Raw genomic sequence first — 26,838 nt, 5'->3', positions numbered from 1 at the left:
TGGGTACCCAGGGCAGACAGGAAGAGACCTGGATGGGGAGACAGGGACTCAAGTCAAGTTCATGTCTTTTAGCTCTGCCTGTACTTGCTATAGGACTTGAAGTGCCTTGGCACCTCAGTTTCCTCATCTGTATTAATTTCATAAATACTTACCAAAGGTCTATTGATTCTGTGTCATTGTCCCGCTCAGACCCACAAGCAAGCCCAAGGTGGCCTCCAGGCCTTCTCACATGCTCTTGAAAACTATCCTCCTGGCTCTCTGTCTTTCACGTCTTTTCCCTTGCTGAGTCCTTAGCACCCCTCAATCTTGGCTGAGAGACTGCTTCCTCCCACAAGCCCTCCTGGGTCAGGTGCCCTCTTCTCAATTGGTTTCACTGCATTGATTATCCAGCCTGTGCTGGCGATGATGATGAAGAGGAGGATGGCGATGTCTAATTTTCCCACCAAGGGCTTTATAAGAGCTGGCACAAAGGTGCCCAAAATACAGTTGTTGAATGAATGGTCTTTATAGCACAAGAAATTCATTAGCTTCTCTCTGTCACTTATTAGCGGTGGAATCCAAAGCTGCTTTAAGCCTTGGTTTTCACATTTAGCAATTGGGGCTTGTAATACCTCACAGAGCTTCCAAAACCCTGCTGGGTGCTACAGGCCATGATCTCACAGCTGTATGAGGCAGCACAGTGGGTTGAATAGTGTCCCCTAAATTAACGTCCACATGGAACGTCACAATGTGACTTCACTTGGAAAAAAGGTCTTTGCAGATGTGGTTAAGGGTCAAGATGAGATCACATTGAATTAGGGTGGACCCTAACGTGATGACAAGTGTCCTTGTGAGTGACAGAAAAGGACACACAGAGACAGGGAAGAAGGCCATGTGAAGATAGAGGCAGAGGTTAGAGTGATGCAGCTATAAGCCAAGGCATGCTAGGAGCTACCTGAAGGTGGAAGAGATGAGGAAGGATCCTCCCTAGGCCTCTGGAGGAAGCGTGGCCCTGCTGATACCTCGAGTTTGTACTTCTGACCTCTTGAACTGTTAGAGAATAAAGTTCTATTGTTTTAAGGCACCTAGCTTGTGGTCATCTGTTACACCAGCCCTAGAAACTAATACAGGCAGGTGTGTTATGACCTGCATTTTACAGATGAGAAAAACTGAGGCTGAGGCGTGAGGTCACCTCCCCAGGCTCACACAGTCCCTGGGCACTGCAAGGGCAGGATCTGAAGCTTGTGTGCCGGACTCCAGAGCCCTGTGCTCTTGGCATCTCTATACCTTGGCCTGCTGCTGCGGTGGTCTGTCCACACACCCACCCAGTGTCCAGAATTTTACTCCACGGTACCGCTGCTTCTAAAAACGCCACACTCACTTCACTAAGGGAAATGGGAGGCAGCCTAGAAAGCTTCTTCTCTACCCCTCCCCTGGCCCCCAAATCGTTGCCTGAGCAACTGATTTTCTTTCCTCCTTTTCCCCTGCCCTCCCTCCCCTCCTTCCTTTCTCCCTTCCCTGCCTGATTCTTAAGGACTGCGTAGACTCCTTACTCTCAGACGCTCAAGATCCCAGTCCAGCCCCAACCTCTCCACTTCTACCTCCCACCTCTTCCCAAGCAAGCCCTTCCCGGAGTCAAATCCTCCTGAGGCAGCCCCTCAGCTCGCTGCCCCCTCAGCTCCCTTCACAAGCTCCCCTGGGTCTAGAACTCTCCATGCTCTCGGGCACACAAGCCCAAGTGCAAATTCCACCCCGTCCTGGCTAAGCAGTCCTCTCTGACCACACACATCATTCACACAAACGCCTTTGAGTACCTGACCTGTGCCAAGGAGATCCAGGAGGCAGGAAGTGCAGTGACCTCACTGTCTGGGGAGTGAGTGGGGAATCACAAGAGCCGGGGTGGGGGTCGGGGGGCGGGGGCAGCAGAGGAAGCAGCAGGCCCGCAGGATGAGGCGGGCTGTGTGCAGAGGAAGGCCCAGGGGCTGGAGCCTGCATAAAGGGGAGACACGGGGGCAGGTGAAACGGAGGCAGGTCACGGAGGGCCCACATAAGCCATTCTGCCTTATCTCGTCCACTTGAGTGCTCCAAAGTGTAGCCCCAGCCCACCTACATCAGAATCACCCAAGGCGTTTGTTAAAACGCAAATTCTTGGGTCCCCACCCACCTCTGGGGATGGGGCCCAGGAGACTAAATTTTTTAACAAGTTCCCTGGGTAATTCCAATATACCTTTAGTTTTCCAACCACAGAAGAGGAGAGGGTGGAGGCAGATTGAGGGGTTTGAAAGGAACCCGTCAGGAGCCAATCTGCTTTTTATTTTTATTTTTTTGCGGTAGGCGGGCCTCTCACTGTTGTGGCCTCTCCCGTTGCGGAGCACAGGCTCCGGACGCGCAGGCTCAGCGGCCGTGGCTCACGGGCCCAGCCGCTCCGCGGCATGTGGGATCTTCCCGGACCGGGGCACGAACCCATGTCCCCTGCATCGGCAGGCGGACTCTCAACCACTGCGCCACCACGGAAGCCCCCAATCTGCTTTTTAGAAGAAACTGAAGCACGTAATCTCCCGTCTGTCTGGTTTCTGGTATCTGCCTCCAAGGCGGATACTTGATGCCACTTACTCAGCAACCATCCCCTCTTCTTCCTTCCTGGGTTTCTGGAGAACCCACTTTAGTCCAGATATCAAGCGGGCAGTAATGGGCTCCGGGAAGGGAGGCCCCCAACTGCACCCCGAGTGGAGGATCCTGTTTGGACCCCTTTGTCTGGTCCCCACTTTCCCAGATACCTTTGCAGCAAGAAGTGGCCATGTGACAATTATGGCCCATGAGACACAGGGGTAGTTTGTGTAGAGTCTTCTGGGAAAGGCTTGCCTCCTGCTAACCTGGGCGGAGGTGAAAGAAAATCTGGCTACTGCTGCTCCTCCTGCCTCTAGACCCCGGGTGTGTGATAAAGGACCGTCTCATGACCAAGAGGCAGCAAGCCAGATAAGGAAAAGCTAATGTCCATGGGGAGCAGAGCAGAAGGATACAAAGAACCTGGTTCTTGAGGACACAGTTGAGCCACTGCTACAAATCCAGACTCCCCCCATGCCCCCACCGCCCCCATCCAAACCCCCGGCCAACATAAGACTTTTTGTGTGTGTGTGGCCACACTGCATGGCCTGTGGGATGTTGGTTCCCCAACCAGGGATCGAACCCATGCCCCCTGCAGTGGAAGCACAAAATCAACCACTGGACCTCCAGGGAAGTCCCCAACCTAAGACTTCTTGTCCTGAGATTATTAGAATATAAACATCTTGAGGGCAGGGCCTCGGTCTGTTGCATACACTCCCAGTGCCTTGAACAGTGCCTGGCAACAGGAGGTGCTCAATAAATAAGTTTTGAATGGATAAGTAAATGTCTTTACTGCTTACATCAGTTGAATCTTCTGTAGCTTGTAGCAAAGGAATCCTGATACGGTCGCTTCTCTCTCCAGCCTGAGAACCTCCAGAGAGCAGGAAAGGGACTGGGCATTACTGAACAACGCATCCCACAGGCCCGGCACGAAGCCCACATCTAGTAGGATTAAGCAGCTATTTCTCAGAGGAGCCCCAGACACTGCCCAAGAATTAGCTTCGGGCCTGCCAGAGCTGGAGGCTTGGATGTGCCAGCTCCCCTCACCTATTCCTGGGGTGAGAAGCCCCTGAGGCAGTTGACGAGAAGAGCATAATGTCCACTCTACATTTCCCACACTAAATGATGCCTTCGGACCACCAACTGTAGGCTGAGAAGATGGAGTATGGCAGCAAACATTGCCACTAGATTCTTGTTGAGGTGGAAAGAACTTCTGAGAACGTCCAGACCCAACATCCAGACAAGTCATGAATTTTCTGTGGTCAAGTCCTGATTCTAAGTGTGGCAGCCCTGGGAGGAGGACCAGTGAGGGGTGAGGGGCAGGGCAGGAGCAGCTTCTCAGACAGGACATCTGAAATGATCTGGTCCCCCCGCACTGTTTCACAGATGGGAAAACGTGATCCAGGGCAGGTGGACAGCTTGACACCCAGTGAGCGATGGCGTGTTTAATTGTGAACTCAGGCTGCCTTTTTTTTTTTTTTTTGACTTGTTTCTTTTTTTTTCTTATTTATTTTTTTATTGAAGTAGAGTTGATTTACAGTGTTGTGTTAATTTCTGCTGTACAGCAAAGTGACTCAGTTATACACATATATACATTCTTTTTTATTTTCTTTTCCATTATGGTTTATCCCAGGATATCGAATATAGTTCCCTGTGCTCTACAGTAGGACCTTGTTGTTTATCAGGTTGGTTTTAATCTCAAGAGGTTTGGGGATGGGTACTGGAGGGCGATCCTCTCAATTCTGCCAATTTGCATGCAGAAGGAGGGATGAATAGGCATAGATCCACTTTTCTGAAGGAGCGGGTCCACAGTGTTCATCAGATTCTTAAGGTAGTATAAGACTAAGGAAAACTAGAGACAGTGGAAGAGGCCGGGTAACAGTCACAGGGCAAGTCACCGCAGACCTGAGACTAGGACTTGTGAGCTAGATTCTCAGTCACTGCCCTACGCTTCCACCCCACAGGAAAGGCACCAGATGGGCCTAGTCAGTGGGCACACCAATGTTTCCAACAGGTGGAGGGTCTGTTGTCCTGCTGGCATTGCCCACGGATGCTGACGGAGAACTAGGGAAGACCCTGGAGCCACACAAGAACAAACTCACTCCTGAACTGTGCCCAGAGGGTCCCCAAGCAAGGTGAAGGTCACAGATCCATGGCTTCTGGAACCTAAACACATTTCTAGTAAGACACGCTCTGCTCTTGGTTCAAATTGTTGACACACATCATGCTCAAGTCTTCCATGTTTCTACAGACGCCACTGGATACGACGCTGGCCTGGAAAGGGCCAACTCCCAAAGCAAACGACAGAATGATTAAACACAATGGCAAAGTATGAAAATTAATCGAGATATTTAATAGATGGTGCAAACCATAACTTCATCTGAATATAAATGTATGCACATGTTTCCAATGAGTTACCTCTCAGTTATCACAAACAGCAACAAGGACCTTAGAGCTATGTTAGAAAAATGTATAGCTGGAATTTAACTCTAACAATCTCACACGCTCTCAAAAGAACACCATCCATTTCAAATCAGTGTCACAAACTCCAAAAAGACCAGGCGAGTGGGAGAGAGGAGTGGGCCAGGGTGGGAAACACAGGGGCCAGTACACACATGATGGACAGAAATACAGCTCTTGAGGAAACGAAAATCAGATACATTATTACAACCAAGGATGAGGAAAAGCCTATGGCTTTAAAAAAATGATTCTTCTGCCAGTACCATACGAGTCTTACAAAGAGATGTGCGACAAGTCAGCTGACATAAAAGGACAGAGGCTACATTTTCAGATCATTTCAACGGCAAACGGTCGACCCTTTCCATTGAGGTTCATCAGTGGAGTTAGCGTAGTCCAGAAGCTCAATGTTGGATTTGCAAATACAGTTTATTTTACAGAAATTCAACATTATAAACAGCAGGCACCTCCCAGCCCCCCACCCCCCTCCCCCCAACCCGTACCGCTGGGTGCAGACCATGCTATGCAGAGTGAGCAGTGATGCAGCCCTACTGCTTTGGAGGGAGATTCGAGAGCGATGGAACCTGCCTGCACCACGGCCTGCCTGCCCCACACACGCACACGCCTGCCCGCCTCGCAGGCCACCAGAGTCTGTCTGGGCCCAGCCCGCGCTGGACCAGTTATATGGATCCAGCCCAGTTCTCCAATTCCTTCATGTCATCGTCTTCCTCTTCCTTCTTCTTGGCTGTGTGAAGAGAGGAAAAGCTGTTTAGTTTAGGAAGGCTGGCTGCAGTGTTCGCCACACACTCTGGCTGGATGCCAGGGCTGCGCTACATGGTGTCTACAAAACAGCCCCGCCCCTGCAGCCAGCCTCCTCTCCAGGCTATCAACAGACTGCTTCTCTGTGCCTAAAAGCTGCAACATACAACTCCAGATAACCAGGCACACTTTCCCCAGCACCTCCCCTCCCCCCACACCAGAGCCAGACAAAGCGGGGAGGACTCTACACTGAGAGTCCATCAGGCTCCATGCATGGCCTCAGCCCCAGAGCATGCAAGGTGGGGGCGAGAGGGAAGAACCCCGGAAGAGCTCTAATCCCCGCCCGCCACCCCCTTCCACCTCAAGGGCTTAAGCCACCTCTATACGCTGCCGGCATCTTGCTGGACGGCCTCCGGACCCCCTCTGCCCACACCCCACCCCGCGCAGCTGACTCGACTAGAGGGGCCACTTCCCCTTGATCTGTGGGAGAGTGAGGTGACACAGCCTGGTCACACCCCGCTCCCTGGCCTCTCTCTCCATGCCAAATCAAGCAGCTTCACCTTTTCTAGAAGTTCTGTGTGGAAAACTTCTACCCAAGGGTGAAACAGTGTGGGGCGGCGGGAGGCGCGGGCAAGGAAGAAGGAAGCGAAGGTTTTATAGAACCAGGTTTCTAAAAAAGCCAAAGCTGTTTCCTTCCTACCGTGGCAACCTCTGAGGCCCCGGCTTTTACAGGTGTGCACAGCACAGGATACTAGACGGGGAGCAAGAGCTGTCAAACTCTCCCCTTGTTTGGTGGCACAGGGAAAGTAACTCTACAATAATGGTTCTCAACTGGCTGTGACCCGCCCCACTCCCCAACATCTGGCAAACTCCGGTGACATTTTTGGTTGTCAAAACTTGGGGAGGGGGCTTCCCTGGTGGCGCAGTGGTTGAGAGTCCGCCTGCCAATGCAGGGGACACGGGTTCAAGCCCTGGTCTGGGAGGATCCCACATACCGTGGAGCAACTAGGCCCGTGAGCCACAATTACTGAGCCTGCGCATCTGGAGCCTGTGCTTCGCAACAAGAGACGCCGCGATAGTGAGAGGCCCGCGCACTGCGATGAAGAGTGGCCCCCGCTTGCCACAACTAGGGAAAGCCCTCGCACAGAAACGAAGACCCAACACAGCCATAAAAATAAATGAATAAATAAAGCGAACTGTCAACAAGTAAAAATAAATAAACACTATTAAAAAAAATATATTAACTCTTTAAAAAAAAAAAAAAAAAAAACTTGGGGAGGGGGATGCTACTGGCATCTAGTGGGTGGAGGCCATGGGTGCGGCTAGAGATCCACAGAGCACAGGACAGGGCCCCCTCCCAGTCCCCACCTGAAGAATGGTCTGGCTATGTCAACAGTGCCAAGGTGAAGAAACCCTGCTCTACAGAGAAACTAGGAAAGAGCAGGTGACACTGTCTTTAGGGCTGTCACAACAGATCCTATCTGGTTCTCAACTCTGGGCAACTCAGGACCCAAGCTGAAGCCAACCAACCACAAGACTACCCACCACGTGGGTCACGGGTATGTCATGAATGTGGCTAAAAGTACTCACTGGGTTTTGATGGTAGGGATATAGAAGGAACATTTGGTAGAGGGACTGTTTCCGGTCCACTGATTTCCAGCAAATTCTTGTCTAGTTCCTCCTGTTCTAGTTCTTCTAATTCTGCCATGAGCTCATCCTGGTAAAAGCAAACACAAAAATGAGAGACAACCTTGGAATCCCAGCCCCTCCAGTGGTACCTCTTAGCTGATGGCTCAGGGGATGGCTCATTTTTTAAAAGCCCCACAGCCCCTCTAAGAAGGTCAGAGGGGAGATGAACTCCAGGTCCACACTCTGTGACTCAAACATCCTAAACATACTTCCACTGGTGAACGTAACACACTATGAGCTATTATTGCTGTCTACGTCTGGGGCCCCTGCACCAGGCTGTGAGCATCCTGAGGAAAGGGACTGTATTTTATCATTCCCATTTCCTTATCTCAGAACTGGGCGCACTGAGTGAATGTTCAGGAATGTCTGCTGAATTGAAACGAACTTGACTAGTCCATCAAACTCCAATCTGAAAACATGAAAAGCCTGGTGCTGGGAGCCAAGGGTAAGAGCCACAGGCTGTTTCCTCAGCTATACAGTGGGAATCAGCACAAAGAATTAGGTTTGATGAAGAGAGCCTGACCTTCAGTGCACTCAAATCTAAGGCAGAATGAGGTACAGGGCCTGTAACTGTATTTTAAAAACCTAAGAGACCCAACGTTCTAATTGCCACAGCAGAAGTTGGTAGGTGGCCAAGTTCCAGACAGATCCTTCAGGGGGGATCAGGTGTAAATGTTCCTTCCTTGGCTTCACCTTTATCTCACATCAGAGTTGTCTGAGGGCAAATCCTGTAAACTTCTCCAGGGCATGGTGGCCTCAGCTGCCCCAGCTCTGAGCCCAGGACTCACCACGGAAAGGTGCAGGTAACTACCTGTTGAAACCAATATTGACCTGAAGTCTGCTGAGGGGTCCCAACAAAGGCTCCTTTACTCCACCTAAGCTCCCCAAACACTGAAAGCAGCCCTCAAAACCCAGAATTAGGGAGGGTTAATACCATGCCCTGTCTATGTTCAAGTCTCTGGAGGGACGAGAACTGGTGACTTCCAAACCACACATTCCCTGCCAGAGAGGCTTCAAGAGCACATCAGAGGCAGCCCAGGAATCATTTGTGAAACCTGTGTGATCTGCATGAAACCACTCACCTCGTCAAACTCTTCTCCAAACCCTACAGGCTTTGAAATAGCTGTTGAAATCTCTTCTGCAAGTTCCTGCTGGTCAGCAATGTCCTGCATTAACTCATCAACTTTATCGATGTCCCTTTAAATGAAACAGACAGATGTCATGTTGGACAGTCTGTGTAAAGAGGGCCTGTGAGGCAGAAGCAGAAGCCCCGCTCCCCGCAGTCTGCTGCCCAGCCCCAGCCCCACAATTACTCCCTCTGAGGAATTCCTTTTTTGTCTTTGTCTTCCTCCTCCTCTTTAAAATAGAGGATCACAGAACCAAGAAGATGGAAGCATCCTTAGACATCGCCTAGTCCAACACCCTAAGGAAATAAGGCTTGGCAAAGTTAGGTGCCATTGTCAGGGTCTCTCATGCAAGCTGGTAAACATGTTGGATGAGACCATGGGACTTGAACTCCTGGACCAGTAGCTCTTCAAGCTCAAGGGCAACTCTGCACCGGGGGAGGTAAAATCACAATCATAAAACAGAGCCACGCCGTTTGACAGGCCCTTCCCGTCTACACAGATCCACTCATGGCTCCTCTACTAGGCCCCAAAGGAAAAGCAAACAATGCAGAATTATTTTCTATAACACTGTCAATCATATAAACTTACAATTAATCAATATAATATACACATGTATACTTCAAGGCATGCACAGTATTCACTGAGACGTGCTGTGCGCCAGGCATCTTGGAGAACATGGACACGAAGCAGACATGGACCTCACTCAGGAGGCTCAGTCCAGTGAACATCCCCTCAGACGACAGCTCAGTTATTTCAAGGCTACTTTTCCTGCAATCCCACACTTCTAGAACAGGGATCAGCAAACTTTTTCTGTAAAGGGCCAAACAGTAAATATTTTAGAATTTGTGGGCCATACGATCTGTCACAAAAATTCAACCCTGCCACGTGCCACAAAAGCAGCCACAGACAATATGTATTAATGGACACAACTGTGTTTCAATAAAATTTTATTTACAAAAACTGGCAGCAGGCCCACAGGCTGCATTTGGCCAGTCCCTGTTCTACAGCGCGGCTGAGTACCCAAAGGAAGCAAAAAAGTGCTCCAAGCACCCCCAAATATACAATGCCAAGTTCAAGCACTAAAACAAATGCAGAATTTTGTTCTGTTTGGGAGAGGCCCTCATCTGGAGCCTAGTGTTACCCTGGCCTTTAATTACAAATATAACAAGCTCGGTTATCTAGTTTCTTCGGCCACTGTATATGAGAAGTAGCCACATAAAGGAAGGAATGCTGAGGTCAAGAACACTGTCAACATGATAGCCAAAGCCCAAGAGCAAGGGGGGAGGCAGAAAATTCCATCAAAAACAGACCTAAGAAGAGAGGGAGTTAAAGCCCTCAAATGTACCACATTTTTCAGGACCCCTGACAGCATGAGGCGAAAGTCACGGGCATTGATTCTAATCCCAGTTCTATCCAAGTATACACAAACCCAAGGCAAGTCATCTCCCCTCCCTGGGACAAACTTCCCCACCTTGATGATCAGAGGCTTGGGTGAGAGAAACTTCTAAGGACCTTTCCAGCTTGAAACTCTATATTCATCCCAATAACCCTGAATTACTCAGAAAACACTGTTTCATTCCATGAGATCTGCTTCCGAGGGCAGCAGGGCACATAAACCATTTTTTTTTTTTTTTTTTTTAAATATGGAACGCTTCACGAATTTGCGTGTCATCCTTGCGCAGGGGCCATGCTAATCTTCTCTGTATCGTTCCAATTTTAGTATATGTGCTGCCGAAGCGAGCACCACATAAACCATTTTAAAAGGAGTTCCAAAAAAGAATGCAAATTAAAACAAACTCAGGTGCTTGAATGGATAAGTCATGGGGTCTGCCCAAGGCCATGGCCCGGGATTGAGGCACTCCAGGGCCAGCACTGCCCTTCCACATGCGTGCCCCCCTCCACCAGTGGGTGGCCACGTACATGTTGTCGTGGGCAGCCTTCATGGCTTTGGCGGCATAGCCCATGTTCTTGAGCACCTCGGTGTTGGTGTTAGCATTCTCCAGGGCCTCTCGCTGGAACTCGATGGTTGACAGTGTGCCGTCGATCTGTGCCAGCTGCTTTTCATACCTCTTCTTGCGCTTCAGTGCCTGGAGGGCAGCTGCACAGGGGGAAGAAAACAGGGTTTCAGAGAGCCCAGATACAGGGCAGTGTCCTAGAGTTCACTGAGTCTTCCCCCTAACTGTGATGGGTGCACTTCAGCTTCTGCTTCCACTGTAACAGAGGGCTAATAATCTCTCCTACACGAAAAGCACATTCAATTTTCTAAGGAAACTATACTAGGGACTTCCTTGGTGGCACAGTGGTTAAGAATCCGCCTGCCAATGCAGGGGACATGGGTTCGATCCCTGGTCCGGGAAGATCCCACATGCCACAGAGCAACTAAGCCCACGCACCACAACTACTGAAGCCCATGTACTCTAGGGCCCACGTGCCGCAACTACTGAGCCCGCATACTGTAACTACTGAAGCCCACGTGCCTAGAGCCCATGCTCTGCAACAAGAGAAGCCACCACAATGAGAAGCCCGCGCACCGCAACAAAGAGTAGCCCCTGCTCGCCCCAACTGGAGAAGGCCCATGCGCAGCAACGAAGACCCAACGCAGCGAAAAGTAAATTGTAAAAAGCAGAAAATTATACAAAATTCAGACTTCAAAATGGAGCCAGGCACATAAGCAAAAGTTCACACACTTTGGTAACCGCACACACACAAATCAAAGCATGGAGGACACCCAGAAAAAGAATGTGCTTTGAAGTCAAATTGCCTTAGGTTCAAACCCCAGCTCTCAGACTTAGTGAGCTACTTAGCCTCCCTGATAGGTTCACTGTGAATGAGATAACATAACAGAAACACTTAGCACAACATTAAACATAGTGCACACCCAAAAAACCAGCAGCTCTAACTATTATAAAGCAGCTTTTTTTTTAAGTCCTCAGAAGTCATTGCTAAGGTAAAGTATCTTTTTTTTAATTAATTAATTTTTATTTTTGGCTGTGTTGGGTCTTCGTTTCTGTGCGAGGGCTTTCTCTAGTTGCGGCAAGCGGGGGCCACTTTTCATTGCGGTGCGCGGGCCTCTCACTATCGTGGCCTCTCTTGTTGCGGAGCACAGGCTCTAGAGCGCAGGCTGAGTAGTTGTGGCTCAAGGGCCTAGTTGCTCCGTGGCATGTGGGATCTTCCCAGACCAGGGCTCAAACCCGTGTCCCCTGCATTGGCAGGCAGATTCTCAACAACTGCGCCACCAGGGAAGCCCAAAGCAGCTTTAAAGTATCATTTTATGTCAACTAAATTACAAAATAATAAATAACGACTATAGCAAATACTGGGTCATTTGGGGTTAAAATGCTATCTCACACACAGCCGGCCACTGTAAATTGTTATAATGTTTCTGAAAAGTAACATGGCAACACACAGCAACAGCCATAATATTGTTTCTGCCCTCTGCCCCAGTAATTTCTTTCTGGAAATGTATTCAACAAAAGCAAAAAGCCCCATGCCTGAAGATGATAACTATAGCGTTCCCTATCACAGAAAACAGCACAAGTGAAATAAAGACAGAACTCCCTGTCAGGGACTAATCTAGAGTCTGACCATTTGGTCAAATCAATGCCATCATCACTCTCAGCCTCCTGGTGTGTTAAGGCTATAGGAGACAATCTTGTTTCAAGGTTCAGTCAGGGCAAGCAATTTGATCAAGATGACTTGGTAGCAGAGCAAGGGCCAAACCACACCTCCCGACTCAAAACCCAGGCTTCCCTCCCCTTACTATTTTAGTTCCCCTCTTTACACTGAAAAGCATCTTTAGCACACATCTAGCTGGGCAGCGAAGCCAGGAAGGAGGCTCTGCACAGAATCAAGCAGAGGAATGGGCTGCCGGCACCTGCCTTGGCCTGGACAGCACTAGCCTCACATACATATGTAGACACATATGCACCCATAAACTCGTGCCCCCCCAGCTCCATACCAAAGCCACCTCCTGCAGGCTGTAGGCAACAGTCAATCACCTCCCCAAGAGGGCTGTGGTTTCTCCATATGTCACCTGAATAGGTCCCGTACTCCTTCCACTAAAGCTCCCTGTTAGCCTAGGATAGCACCCTGAGAACCATTTGCCAAGGAAACAGGGCCTTGGCTTGCATGTAAGCAGTCCATAGTTCCTTTAAAAGCAGCAGACAAGGGCTTCCCTGGTGGTGCAGTGGTTAAGAATCCGCCTGCCCTGAATGCAGGGTACACGGGTTCGAGCCCTGGGCTGGGAAGATCCCACATGCCACAGAGCAACGAAGTCCGTGTGCCACAACTACTGAGCCTGCACTCTAGAGCCCACAAGCCACAACTACTGAAGCCCGCATGCCACAACTACTGAAGCCCGTGCGCCTAGAGCCCGTGCCCCGCAACAAGAGAAGCCACCGCAATGAGAAGCCCATGAAGCCCGTGCGCCACAACGAAGAGTAGCCCCTGCTCGCCACAACTTGAGAAAGCTCGCATGCAGCAATGAAGACCTGATGCAGCCATAAATAAATAAAAATTTAAAAATAAAAGCAGCAGACAAAAACCACCAGGAAAATTCCTCCAGCCAAAGGATAAAGCAGGCTAAAGAAACACTGCTAAAAATCTGAAGAACAATGAAATGTGCCTCTAAAAGCTGAAAAGCCATCCAACCCGTTATCTCCCTCATTCTGGTATGAATGGCCAGATGGCCTATGACTTCAAAAAATCCAACCTGCAGTCACACCCAGGGGTCCCCAAGACCCTTTACTGAACATCTTCACCTTCTGCTAGTACTAAGCCATGCTTGCCAAGTAAGTACCTCACAACAGCAACCCTTTAAGGTAGAAATGACCACCCTTTTTAGCAGATGAGGAAACAGGTTCAGAGAGGTTCTGTAACTCAGGTTACCAGGTGGTAGGCAGCAGAGAGGGGATTAAGCCAGGTATGGAACTCCAAAGTCCATGGGCTGCCATACTAACTGTTATGCCTCCCAATGAATGAAAAAGACAGGACCCTGCCCTGGAGGCACCATCCAGTGCAGCAGGGAGCGTCCAGGGAACTGTGGGATCACAGAAGAGGGAGTACATATCCAATCATGCCATTCCTTTGCTTAAGAACCCGCAACAGCTCCTCTGCCCACAGGACAAAGCCTCCACGTGGTTTAATGTAGCCTGCAAGGCCCTGCGGGAGGCAAGGGACTGGGATTCTCGCCACAAGCCTGGTTCCGGGAGTCCCAGCACCAGTTCCGAATCCCTTTGCCATTTGACCATCATAGCAGATGGAAGGCATCTGGGGAGAGTCCTGGTATACAAATGCTCAGGGCCTGGGGCTGCTTCCTCCTGGCTTCGCGGATACTGTGTTGCTTTTCCACAGAAACCAACTTAGACACACCCTAATCAACAAGTGATTCTCAAGCCTTCTGAGGCCCATGTCCCACATGTACCCCTTTCCCAGGTCCTCCTCAGCCTCCCCCATCACGCACAGCATAGCCCAGCCTCTAACAACTTGTTCACCAGTCAAGATTCAATAGGTGTTATGAGCGCCGGCTGCAATGATAAGCAAGCAGGGCGGCTGCTGCAGTCCTGCCCGCCTCCTCATTCAATCCTCCCGCATGGTCCAAGGGCACAGATCCCAGATCCACACCAACAAGACTGGGGATCAGAAAGGTGGAGTGGGGACTTCCCTGGTGGCACAGTGGTTAAGAATCCGCCTGCCAATGCAGAGGACACAGGTTCGAGCCCTGGTCTGGGAAGATCCCACATGCCGCAGAGCAACTAAACCCGTGTGCCACAACTACTAAGCCTGCACTCTAGAGCCCGAGAGCCACAACTAACTGAGCCCACGCACCGCAACTCCTGAAGTCCATGCGTCTAGAGCCCATGCTCCGCAACAAGAGGAGCCACTGCAATGAGAAGCCTGCATACTGCAACGAAGAGTAGCCCCCGCTAGCCACAACTAGAGAAAGCCCTCGAGCAGCAACCAAGACCCAACTCAGTCAAAAGTAAATACATAAAATAAATAAATTTAAAAAAAAAAAAGAAAAGAAAGGTGGAGTGGCTCATTCTGCTGTTATGAGAAGAGGGGAAGCCTCAACCACTAGTCTGTATAAACCCCCAGGCCTCTGTTCTTCCCACACGGGCTCAGGATGATGGCAAGTGACACTGGGACGGTTCTCAAGAACAAACAACAAGATGACATTTGCCTTGCTTCTCAGTGTCCTGAGTGTAGCGGGAGCCTTGATTTTATACAGTTAGCTATGTTCTGATTTTTAAAACCATTCCTTGCCTGTTAACATCATAGGTTTAGAACAGCTTTAACTTTTGCTCGAATACATTTTCAACTGGCAGTGACTCCTTGCATGGCAATCTGGCATTTCTCTGCTCTACACCCCACTGCTAAAATCCCCCAAGCAATAAATTATCTGGAAACAAACACCCAAACATACCAGGGAGGTAAGCAAGAGTCCCCCATGAATGAAATAATGTTTATATTATTCATCTTTACAAACCATCATCCAACACAATGACTGGTACACAGCAAGTGCTTAATATATATTAAACTGAATCTCCAATTTCACCTGTTTTTTTAAGTTTTTCATATACTCTGCAGGGTCCCTCATGTGGGGTACACCCATATTTTACCTCCTGTGTACCTCTTACTCAATGGAGAAAAGATAACATGTCATTGAAACACTGGCTAAAACAGTCATTGGGCAGCATTCTTTCCCTGCATTCGTCCTGGTCCATAAAACAGGAACTTTTGCAAGGGCCCACCCTTCCCCCTGTATCCTCGCCACGAGGTGTGCCCTGTCTGAGGGGAGGAAAAGTCCTGAGTGAACAGCCTGGCCCTCTAGGTCTCCCCTTCCTGCCTGCAGGGTTCACACGGTCTCTTCCCCTCCTTGCAGTGAACTCTCCAGGAGGGCTTCTGGCAGAGACAGTCCATTTGTTTACCCCAATCTAAATCCTGTGTGTATTTTTCAGCTAGTTGAGAACCCCAAAGTGAAAGGGTAAGTGATTCGTTTCCCCCTTTCCATACATGGTTCATGAGTAGAGTAATCTTGAAATTTGACATGGGGTCAGCCTTTGGGCTGCGAAAATATGTGTAAACATAAATATTCAGAGCACTTGAACCACCCCGTATCTTACAAACATGTGGCACACTGGTGAAGTATAACTTAGGGCAAGCTAAATGAGTAAAAATGCCTCTCTTCCTGCAGACCGTTCCACTTCAAGTAAAACAGCCTCCATCCCAATCTTATTGCTGACCACAAAAATTTGCTTCTACATATAGCCAAAGCCAAAAGGGCCAGACCCAATGTTTTTCATAAATATGTGCTAGCTCTTAGTATCTTGCCTTGTACTTCTCTAAATTCCTCATGGTTGGTTTAAAAAAACAAGTACTTAGTTCTCAATACAAGGTTTTAAAAAAATGTAATCATGTGAGGTGATGCATGTTAACTGAATGTATTTTGATAATCATTTCACAATATATACATACATTAAATCATTACACTATATACCTAAAAATAATATAATGTTATATGTCAATTATATCTCAATAAAACTGGTGGGGGGGGAATGGAAAAAAAATAAAAACAAGTACTGGGTTAACAAGGAGTTCATCTAAACCAAATATTCAAAGAAGGTGCTCAAATAAATCCCTTTTCTGCCAAAGAACCCTGCCCCCCCACCCCGCCCCCCCTCCCTGCCCCCGCCTAATCATTAATAAACACAATGCTTTAACAACTGAAATCTACCCCAGGCCAAAAGAAGTTTAAAAGGTTGCTTTTAGATGGAAAAAAATAGTCCTTGGAATCTCCATATTTAATTATGCCTCTGCTGGTTCCAAGAGAGTAATTACAGCAGCAATTACAGAATCTAATAACCAGCTTTATTGGCTCTGAAAGCTGAAGCAAAAACAACTCCAACCATGTTGAAATAAACATTGGTCTCCAGACAGTTGCTTCATTAGAAACTCTAAACAGCTATTTGAAGAAAAAATACAGAAGAGATACCCTAAGAAGCAGAGAGACCAGTGGAAAAGACATTCACCCAGGATCAGAAACTCCTTCTGCAAGGCATCTGTTAGTGACTGGTACAGAAACCATTTTCAAAGAATGCATCAGTTCGGTACAACTAGGTAGGACATTCCTTTTTCCTCGGCAAAGGCAGACTTAAGACTTATCTTTTTAGAGTTGCTGAGGAGGGCAAGTTTGCCTGCCTGATCTGGGGGCATTCAGAATAGAGGCCATTAGCCCAGGGCATCTCAACAGATGCTAAGATCTCATAACTGTACACTAATGACTAATACACTGAGATTCAGGCATTGGGGAGAAGGAGGGTCCAGTAATATCCTCTCACTGAATGAATGATGATGTCTAGAGTCCTTTCAAAGACTCAAGATTCTACATCTGAATTCATGCAGCAGAAGGTCCAAGGGCTGGGAGACGAGGAGAGCGCTGGTTCTTTCCCACTCTCAGCATGAACTACATAGAAAACACAAACACACTCCAGGGGATACTTACCCACAAATGCAACGCTAAGTGAGAATTCGGAAGAACCTTCAGTGGCTTGGTCACAGCAGAGCTACTGGCAGGCAGGGAGCCGGTGAAGCTGAGGGAGCCCTGCTTTGCCCACCTCCAGCAATCAGTCAGATGCTCCTTGCTCACTGTGACCATGAATAAACCTCAGATGTTCAGTGTACCCTCAGCCAGGAGAACCACACCTGGCCCTCAAGCCACTAGTCACTTTGCTGGGGTCACCTGTCATCTGCCCTGTGTATGGGCAAGAAAAGACCTAAAGTCAAAACTACAAAGTTCACCACCAATGTCAAAGAAACCCATCCTCCTGCAGGGACGGTTATCAGTAAGCATCCCTGCACCACATGGCACTGGATGTCCTGCCAAACCCTGACCAAATGAGAGTTACAATCTTGGCATCAAAGGCAGAGGGGGCTTGAAGGATTCTCGGAGATCCCAAAGTCCAACCCATCTCATTAGAAACAGAGAAAAAATGATGCCCTGAAAAGGTGACACGGCCTGCAAGGATCCCACAGTGAGTTAGAGGAAGAATCAGGACTAGAACCCAGGTCTGCAGCCCAGGGCTCTTTCTACCACCTCAACTCTGTTACCTCCAAATTAAGTCGCTATAAATAAATCAGCAGCTCCCCTGGCATAAGGAAAACAGTGTCCTAATGCTCTTTCATCCAATCATAAACTCTGCCTTTTGCAAACCCCATTTAAAAGCTCATGCTGGGACTTCCCTGGTGGCGCAGTGGTTGAGAGTCCGCCTGCCGATGCAGGGGACACGGGTTCGCGCCCCGGTCTGGGAGGATCCCACATGCCGTGGAGCGGCTAGGCCCGTGAGCCATGGCCGCTGAGCCTGCGCGTCCGGAGCCAGTGCTCCACAACGGGAGAGGCCACAACAGTGAGAGGCCCGCGTACTGCAAAAAAAAAAAAAGAATCCGCCTGCCAATGCAGGGAACACGGGTTCAATCCCTGGTCCGGGAAGATCCCACATGCCGCGGAGCAACTAAGCCTGTGCACCACAACTACTGAGCCTTCGCTCTTGAGCCCGTGAGCCACAACTACTGAAGCCCACGCGCCTAGAGTCCCTGTTCTGCAAAAAGAGAAGCCACCACGATTAGAAGCCGCAACAAAGAGTAGCCCCCGCTCGCCGCAACTAGAGAAAGCCCGCGCGCAGCAATGAAGACCCAACGCAGCCAAAAGTAAATTAAAATAAAATAAAATAAAAGCTCATGCTAACACATCTAAGAACCGGAAAGCTACCTGATATGCTCTCCTAAGTCCCCATTTAGAAGAAAAACGAATGGAAAAGAGGTGCTGGTCTGTCTGGTTCCAGAGGACTCTCCCCAGAATGGGTGCTGCTGACCCTGCCTGTAGTTTCAGAAGGCGGGGGCAGGACTGGGCTCTCATTTCTCTACCTTGTATAAAGGTGCTAGGAACCTACAGAAAGGTCTCCAAAACCAAAATGCCCAAAGTCAATTTTGTGTTCATCGTCACTCAGTGTCCCAGGCTCACCTGTGGAAAAGAGGGTCTCATCCTGCCAAAGCCTTAGAATGCTGTCCCTGACACTGCTGTGTTTATTCCCCCACAGCTGGAGAGTTCAGGCTAGAGGTGCAGACAGCATTTTTCAGAGCAGCCTCCTTCTCTGTGTTGTATCTCCCAGTTCCCCTGATTTGCTCTCCATGGCCTGGAGCTAATACACTCCATTTAGCAATGATAAAATAAGTACTTGTGTATGACCAGGAAAGCAGAGCCTGAAACCCTGGCTGACTTCATCAGCAAACACACAGGGAGTATAGTACTCCCTGCGAGGGAAAATTCGAGAGAGAAAGAAAAAAGCCGCTTAACTGTTTAACATGGACAGAGATGAAAGAAATAAGCCCCACTCAATTAACAATCTAACAAACTGCTTCAAAATCATTTAAACAGCAAACAGAAAGTATGTTCTGTAAAGAAAGGTAAAGGCAAGATAAGACACAGTCAAATAAGCTTAGGAAATGCGGGTCACATCAAATTACATTGGTCATTTACGGAGTCCAGTTGTCCAGCTGTGAGTTTCAGCTGCACTATCAAGTAAAGCCTAAGCAAATTACTTAACCTCACTAATCCTCATGTAATAATAAAACCCACCTCACAGTTATCGTGAGGATTAAAACGAGACATGTATGTGAAGCTCCTGGCCCTGGGCCAGACATGCACACGTGTTCAGTTCATGTTGGTCACTGGTATTACTACCTACAGGACTTCTCAGAGCCTATTTCAGTAGAAGAAGAACCAATACCACTACGAGTCCCTGTGCCACCACCCCCCAAAAAAACAGCTTGGGAAAAAACCATTTAATACCACCTTGATTATGTACCCAACACAAGCTCCATCAACCTCTGTCCTGGTTGACTTGTACCAGCACTGGGGCACAGAGAAAAGAGCACAGGGCTTGGTGTCAGAATCCTGGCCCTGGGTCACACTGGCCTGGGGTGAATTATTTCACCTCTTCATCAAATGGAAAATGGGAGTGATATAGCTGCCCTAAGGACAGGTGAGAAAGATAATCGCTGAAAATACTCAATAAACATGAGCATTTTCCTTTTCTGCCTCTCTCTTTCCTTGCCCGTGTCTGACATTCTCTCTGAGGAGCTCTGTATCTTCCTGTCCCTCCCCCAGCCCAGCGTGTCCCTCCAAGAAACAGTATACAGCTGAGGCACAGTGGAGAGAAATATCTAACAGCAGCTAACACCTATGGGGGGCTTCTTGGATGCCAGGCACCATGGCTTGTGCTTTATGTGCTCACTGGTCCCCCCCAAAAAATCCTACCCTATGTGGTAGGTACTGTAGTGTCCCATCTCAAGATGGGGAAATTGAGGTTCAAAGAGTTTATCGCCTGCCCAGGTCATACAGTTAAGCAGTGGCAAGCATGGGATCAGTGCCAGGCTGCCTCTCTGTAAAGGGCATGTTCTTACTCCACGAAGGAACGTCTACCCTGTACCAGCTGGCCTGCTTCTGCCTGAGTCTGGGGATCTGAGAGCCTCTGTGCTTCCCCGCCCAACAGATTCTACAAGCCAGCAGTCTAGCACCAAAGGCATCCAAGGGGCAGCTCAGTCTGCCCAGAAACTCTCAACTAATCGATAATCCATGAGAGTAGGCAGTAAAAGCCTCTAACAACAACAACAAAATTCTAGTGGATTTTAAATTGGTTAGATGTACACGTGACAAAATCCAACCATTTAATCAAGCCCTCTGCATTTGGGATGACAATTCTACATAGTTACGGAGTTTGTAGGGAGGCTTTTGTCTTTGTTTTAAAGAATAAATGTCTTCTTTCCTTGTGCTTGCCCTATCTCTTCCCTAGAACACAAGCTTCTTAAGGTTCTCAGGAGCCGAACAGCACTGAGATAGGGAAGGGGGGGGCATTCCAGAAAGTCCAACGTTGCCCTGTCATTTCTTCTGAGGCCAGTGGGCTGGGCCCTCTGTCCTCTCTCCCCGTAATGGCCTCCAGATCTTTTCCAAGACCTAAAATGACCTCCCCTCTGTATTCTAGAAGACCCAGAGACCACAGCTATAAGAACTTGGTAAGGTTTCTCAAACTCCTGTCACTTGTCCACTCTTTTTTTCTGTGTTAACCTTGACTGGAATGCCTAGAACTCTAAAACCAAAGGGTCCAGGGCTTGTTTAAGGGACAGCGAGTCTGGGACCTCCTCTGGGACTACATTTGGAGAGAGGTGGCAGTGACCCAGAGTAAACAGCAGATGATTCCAGAGTGGGCCAGTGGGAGTGGCCTGGGCCATGAGGAGGAAAAGAAAATGGCCAAGGGGAGCAGGCTCTCCCAGGGGAATAGTGCAAAGGCCTGTGTGGCTGCATCCTCTTGTCCCCGAAAGGACAGATGATGGCTTCCCACGGCTCTGCTGCAGCTGGGTTCAATTTGGGCAGGAAGAGGAGGTGTTCCACTTCCTAGAAACAGCAGGCATCCAGGAAGTACCTCCTTGTGATAAGGGTAACTCGAGGCCAGGCTGGGGAACTAGGATCCCAGGAAGGAAAGTGATCTGCCCTTGGTTTTTTTTTGTGTGTGTGTGTGCGCGGCACGCGGGTCTCTCCCGCTGCGCGCGCAGGCTCAGCAGCCAGGGCTCATGGGACCAGCCGCTCCGCGGCACGCGGGATCCTCCCGGACCCGGGCACGGCTTCTAGATCTAACTCGGCTTCTAGATCTAACTCTGCCAAGACCAAATTACGTCACTTAGCAAGCCCCCTCATTTCTTAGGACCTCAGACTCCTCATCAAGGATATAAGAAGAGTGGATCAGTTCCCTCCTGAGGTCCTCCTCCAGCTCTAACAATATGTGAAACTATACAGCTCTAAGATTTCCTGTGATTGGTTGAAACAAACACAAAAGGTTGTTTCTGATTGACCCTGTGAGATCCCGAAAATGTAATTAACATCAATACATTTCCCGAGTCAAGTTTTTCCTGTCCAATGAAATTAGAAGTATCTCTTTTTCACAAACTGAGTTAGAAAAATCAGAGACCACTTCCAGCCTCTGAACTCTATTGCTCTAGCTGGGTGGAGGAAGTTAACACTCAGATCAAACATTAGCCACAAATATCAATCACAAATGTCATTCAAGGAGAAGAGGTAACTGCAGTTAGACTGCAGGCCCCGATGCCCTCATCCTCCATCTCTTTATAAGTTCTAGGACTACTGACATCCTCTCTCCGAAATTCATCTCTTCTGCCAGGCTCTGGGGAGATACCCTTAGCCTGAGCTTCCCCAGCCCCTACAACGATTTCTTCTTGGCTTTTTTTCCCCCTAGATTCTTTCCCTCCTCTTCTCAATTCTTAATAGTTGCATGGAACTCAAATCTTGGCCCTGCGTTCTTTTTTCATATACTACCCTGAGCTAACACCTATTCAGAGCCTTGTATTTTATTCCTTCATTTAATCCTCACAGTAAGGAATTAGTCTTTTTAGCCCATTTATGGATGAGGAGATTGGAGGCTGGAGAGATTAAGTAACTTGCTAAACTCTCAAAGCTTGTGAATAACTGGCAAACTCAAATCCACACTCCTGCTTCTAGCCAAGAAGAATGGTAGGGAATGATCTACCTCCCCACCTAAAAGAAATGAAACAATGGTTTTCAAGACACTGGACATCAGGCAAAAAAGGACAGCAATTCTTGGAGATGAGAAATAAACAAGGGGAGGCTTCCCTGTTGGCACAGTGGTAAAGAATCCGCCTGCCAATGCAGGGGACACGGGTTCGAGCCCTGGTCCGAGAAGATCCCACATGCTGCGGAGCAACTAAGCCCGTGCGCCACAACTACTAAGCCTGTGCTCTAGAGCCCGCAAGCCACAACTCCTGAAGCCCGGGCGCCTAGAACCCGTGCTCTACAACAAGAGAAGCCACTGCAATGAGAAGCCCGCACACTGCAACGAAGAGCAGCCCCCACTCACCACAACTAGAGAATGGCCGCGCAGCCAACTTCTTGGGGAAGACCCAATGCAGCCAAAAACAAACAAATAAATAAATTCATTTTTTTTAAAAAAGAGAGATAAACAAAGTGAGCCCTACAATTGCCCCAGTTTATTGCTTTGAGTTTCCAGACTTCAGTGCAAGGAGAGAAAACCCAGGCAGACCCTGGCAGACTTCCTGAGCTGATGAGATAAGAGTTGAAAGTCTGGGGAGACCAAAACTGCTAGAGTTCACAGGAGAGCATACCAGAGAGGAGAGAGCTGCAGAGAGAGAACAAACTCTAGAGATCTGCAGAGAGTCCCCCTCAAGTATTCAGTAGAATACTGAACAGTACGTGTGTATGAAGAAACTACCTGTGGCCAGGGAAAGAACCACTTGAAAGGATTAGAGAAAACAGTACCAGGTAGATGTTCACATGGGGCTAGATATAGTGCCTGCTCCTTAGCCATACTGGAAAAGTCATAATTCACAGGACTTTGGGTAGCGTATTCAGAAGGGTCTTGTCTCAACAGCAGGAAATAACTAGTCTTATACAAGATAAACATTGCTGTGGGCCCACCTAACAAATCTTAAAAGCAAGACCCCAAAGGACAAACTGTTACCAAGGAAACTATGCCCGAAGTTTGAGAATATTTATAGGAATACAGAAATATCCAACACCCAACAAGGTAAAATTTACAATATTTGATATTGAATCAAAAGTTACCTACAAAGAAGCAGATGAACACTATCCATAATGCAGAGAAAAATCAATCAATTGCAAGTAGCCTACAACTAATACAGATGTCAGAGTTAGCAAAGACTAAAGTTAAGGAGACCTACAGAAGATATATTTTAAAAAAAGATTTAAATTGAGCTTCCAGACATTAAAATTATTGGATGGAATTAACAGCAGATTAGAACTGCAGAAGAAAAGATTTGTAAACTTGAAGACATAGCAATAGAAACTATCCAAAAATGAAACATAGAAAAAAAATAATTTTATTTATTTATTTATTTATGGCTATGTTGGGTCTTCATTGCTGCTCATGGGCTTTCTCTAGTTGCGGAGAGCGGGGGCTACTCTTTATTGCAATGTGCGGGCTTCTCATTGCAGTGGCTTCTCTTGTTGCAGAGCATGGGCTCTAGGTGTGCAGGCTTCAGTAGTTGTGGCATGAGGGCTCAGTAGCTGTGGCTCGGGGGCTCTAGAGCTCAGGCTCAGTAGTTGTGGTGCACAGGCTAGTTGCTCTGCAGCACGTGGGATCTTCAGGGACCAGGGATCGAGCCCGTCCCCTGCATTGCCAGATGGATTCTTAACCACTGAGCCACCAGGGAAGTCCCGAAAAAAATAATTTTAAAAATGAAAAGAGCTCAGTGAGCTGTGGGATGGCTGCAAGCAGCCTCTGTAAGCATAACTGGAGTCCCCAAAGGAGAAGAGTAAATAAAAAAATATTTCAAGAAATAATGGCCAAAATTTTTCCAATTTGATAAAAACCAAAACCCCACAGATCCAAGAAGCTCAACAAACCCTGAGCATGAGAGAACTATACCAAAGCACATCATAATAAAACTGCTCAAGGGACTTCCTGGTCCTTCCTTCCTGAGCAACTAAGCCCGTGTGCCACAACTACTGAACCCGCATGCCCCAACTACTGAAGCCACGCGCCTGGAGCCTGTGCTCCACAACAAGAGAAGACACCACAATGAGAAGCCTGCACTCCGCAACGAAGAGGAGCTCCCGCTCGCCACAACTAGAGAAAGCCTGTGCACAGCAACGAAGACCCAACGCAGCCAAAAATACATAAATAAATTTATTTTTAAAAATAAAATAAAGTAAAAAGATCCAACTATATGGTGCCTACAAGGAATATACTTCAACTATAAAAACAAATAGGCTAAAACTAAAAGGATGGAAAAAGATATACCTTGGTTACACTACTCAAAAGAAATTCAAGTGGCTATATTAATTAATATATCAGACAAGCAAATAATATTTCCAGGGACAAAAAATGTCATTTTATAATGATAAAGGATCCATTTATCAGGAGGATATAACAACTGTAAATGTTTATATACCTAATAAGAGTTTTAGAATACATGAAGCAAAAATGGATAGAAATGCCAGGAGAAATAGACAAATCCACAATCACAGTCAGATTTCAATACCCCTCTTCAACAACCGACAGAATGAGTAGACAGGAAATCAGTAAGGATATTGAAGGCTTGAACAACATAAAATTAACAAACTTGACCTAATTGATATTTGTAAAACACTCCACTACAAACAGCAGAATACTCATTCTGTTCATGTGTATAACAAAACATTTACCAAGATGGATCAAATTTTGGGCCATAATACAAGTCTCAATAAACTTAAAAGGATTTAAGTCACACAAAATATGTTGTCTGACTACAGTAAGATTAAATGAGAAATCACAAACAGAAGATCTTTGGAAAATCCCCAAGTATCTGGAAACTAAATAACATATTGCCAAATAACCCATGGGTCCAAAAAGAAATAAAACGAGAAATTACAAAGTATTTTGAACTGAATGAAAATGAAAACACAACATATCAAGATTTGTGGGATGCCATTAAAGCACGAAGGGAAAATTATATAGCACTAAATGCCTATATTAGAAAAGAAGAAAAACTTCAAATCAGTGACTTCAGCTTCTACCTTAAGAAACCAGAAAAAGAAGAACAAATGAAAACCCAAAGAAAATAGAAGAAAGGGAATGAGGATCAAAGTGAAAATCAATAAAACAGAAAATAGATGGTAACTACACTTATTATAGCGATCATTTATTGGGTCACCACTTATTGTGGTGATCATATATACACACCAATCAGTATGCTGTACACCTAAAACTAATACAATGTTATATGTCAATTATATCTCAATAAAAAATAAATAAAATAGAAAACAGAAACAATAGAGGTCAATGAAACAAAAATCTGGCTCTTTGAGAAGATGAATAAAATTGAACTTCTAGCCAGACTGATCAGAAAAAAAAAAAATTACTAGTATTAGGAATGATAGGTGTAACATCACTACAGATTCCACAGATGTTAAAAGGAAAAGAAGGGAATATTACAAACAACTTCATGCCAGTATTCTGACAACTTAGAATGACAAATACCTTGTACAACCCAAATCCATACTCCTTCTACTACATGAGGAATTACACTTTGCTCATGACACTTTGCTACAAAAGCAGGGACAAAAATGATACAGCCCCAAGGCTGAGGGCGCACACAAACCAGCAGACAGATGGACAATGCGATATGATGAGAGGTAAGCACAGGGAACTGTGGGCGCCCCAAAGAGGAGAACCTAACGTTTGGAGTTATCACACGTTTTAAAGAATGATAAGAGATAGCCAAGAGGGACCTATCCCAGGCAAGGAGAACGGAGGGCAGGAGTGAATGAGGGAGGGAGGAAACAGAAAAGCCCAAGAGAGAAACGCAAGAACAAGCTTTATGTCTTGTTAATATCCCAGAGTTAGAGGGAAGCCAGTGAAAAATTTGAAGCAGGCCAGGAGCGTGATCAGATTTGCCCTTCACAAAGCCCCTGGCTGCTGTGGAGAAAAAGGACTGGCAACCCACTACAATAACCCAGAGGGTTTGGATTTAAGGGGCTGAACTAAGGCCACAGCAGAGGGTCTGACCAGGGGAGGATGAACCTGAGAGATACCAGGAGGGAAGACTCCATGGGCCTATATCACTTGTTTGAATGTACAGGGGAAGGAAATGGAGAAGGAGTCAGGAATGACTTCCAGGCTCCCAGCAGGGGCAGTCAGGTGATTGAGATACCATTTCTCAGAGAAACTAGGGACCCAGGGGAGAGAAGATGAGGCAGGAAGGGAAAGACCATTCTCAGCAGGTCTTTCTGTGGAGATATGAACTTCAAAATTCAAAGTAGTGCCTGAAATTTTAATTAACCTTCTCTAAATCCATACGGCGAAGACGAAGAAGTTCAGGGACTTCTGGGTGGGTCAAATCTAAGTAATTTCTTACAAAACTGTAAAGAGCACAGGATTCAAAGGTAACCTGATTGCTACCATGTCTGCATGTGTGTCTGGAAAATATATAGGTATATGTCTGTAATTTGCAGAGACTATCTCTGGGCTTTTTAATTGGTTGCCTCATGAAGGGACACTGAATGGCTGGGGCAGAGGAGGCACTTTAAAAATTATGTACCCTTTACATGACTATCTAATCAAAACAAACAAACAAAAGTAACTTAAATAAAACAGCCAATTTCTTCCCCATCTGCAGA

The 26,838-nt window shown here is 47.3% G+C and overlaps 1 protein-coding gene and 1 non-coding gene across 2 annotated transcripts in view; both read right to left on the bottom strand.

The window, feature by feature from the left end:
* Positions 1–4,915: 4,915 nt before the first annotated feature.
* Positions 4,916–26,838, bottom strand: part of CHMP4B (charged multivesicular body protein 4B) — a 46,899-nt gene continuing 24,976 nt past the window's right edge. Inside the window, exons 2-5 of the mRNA XM_033840906.2 lie at positions 10,536–10,713; positions 8,571–8,685; positions 7,390–7,516; positions 4,916–5,785 (exon numbers count right to left, since the gene is read on the bottom strand). Coding sequence (XP_033696797.1) covers positions 5,721–5,785; positions 7,390–7,516; positions 8,571–8,685; positions 10,536–10,713 — 485 coding nt within the window. The 3' untranslated portion in view covers positions 4,916–5,720. The remainder of the gene's footprint in view (positions 5,786–7,389; positions 7,517–8,570; positions 8,686–10,535; positions 10,714–26,838) is intronic.
* LOC117308385 (U6 spliceosomal RNA) lies at positions 10,253–10,359 on the bottom strand. The gene has a single exon (XR_004522367.1). It is a non-coding gene; the product is annotated as a U6 spliceosomal RNA (small nuclear RNA).

This window comes from Tursiops truncatus, chromosome 15 (genome assembly GCF_011762595.2).
Source record: "Tursiops truncatus isolate mTurTru1 chromosome 15, mTurTru1.mat.Y, whole genome shotgun sequence".
NCBI classification, from domain to species: Eukaryota; Metazoa; Chordata; class Mammalia; order Artiodactyla; family Delphinidae; genus Tursiops; species Tursiops truncatus.
Note: the sequence above shows the minus strand (reverse complement) of the source record. Positions and strands in the feature narration are given on the sequence as shown.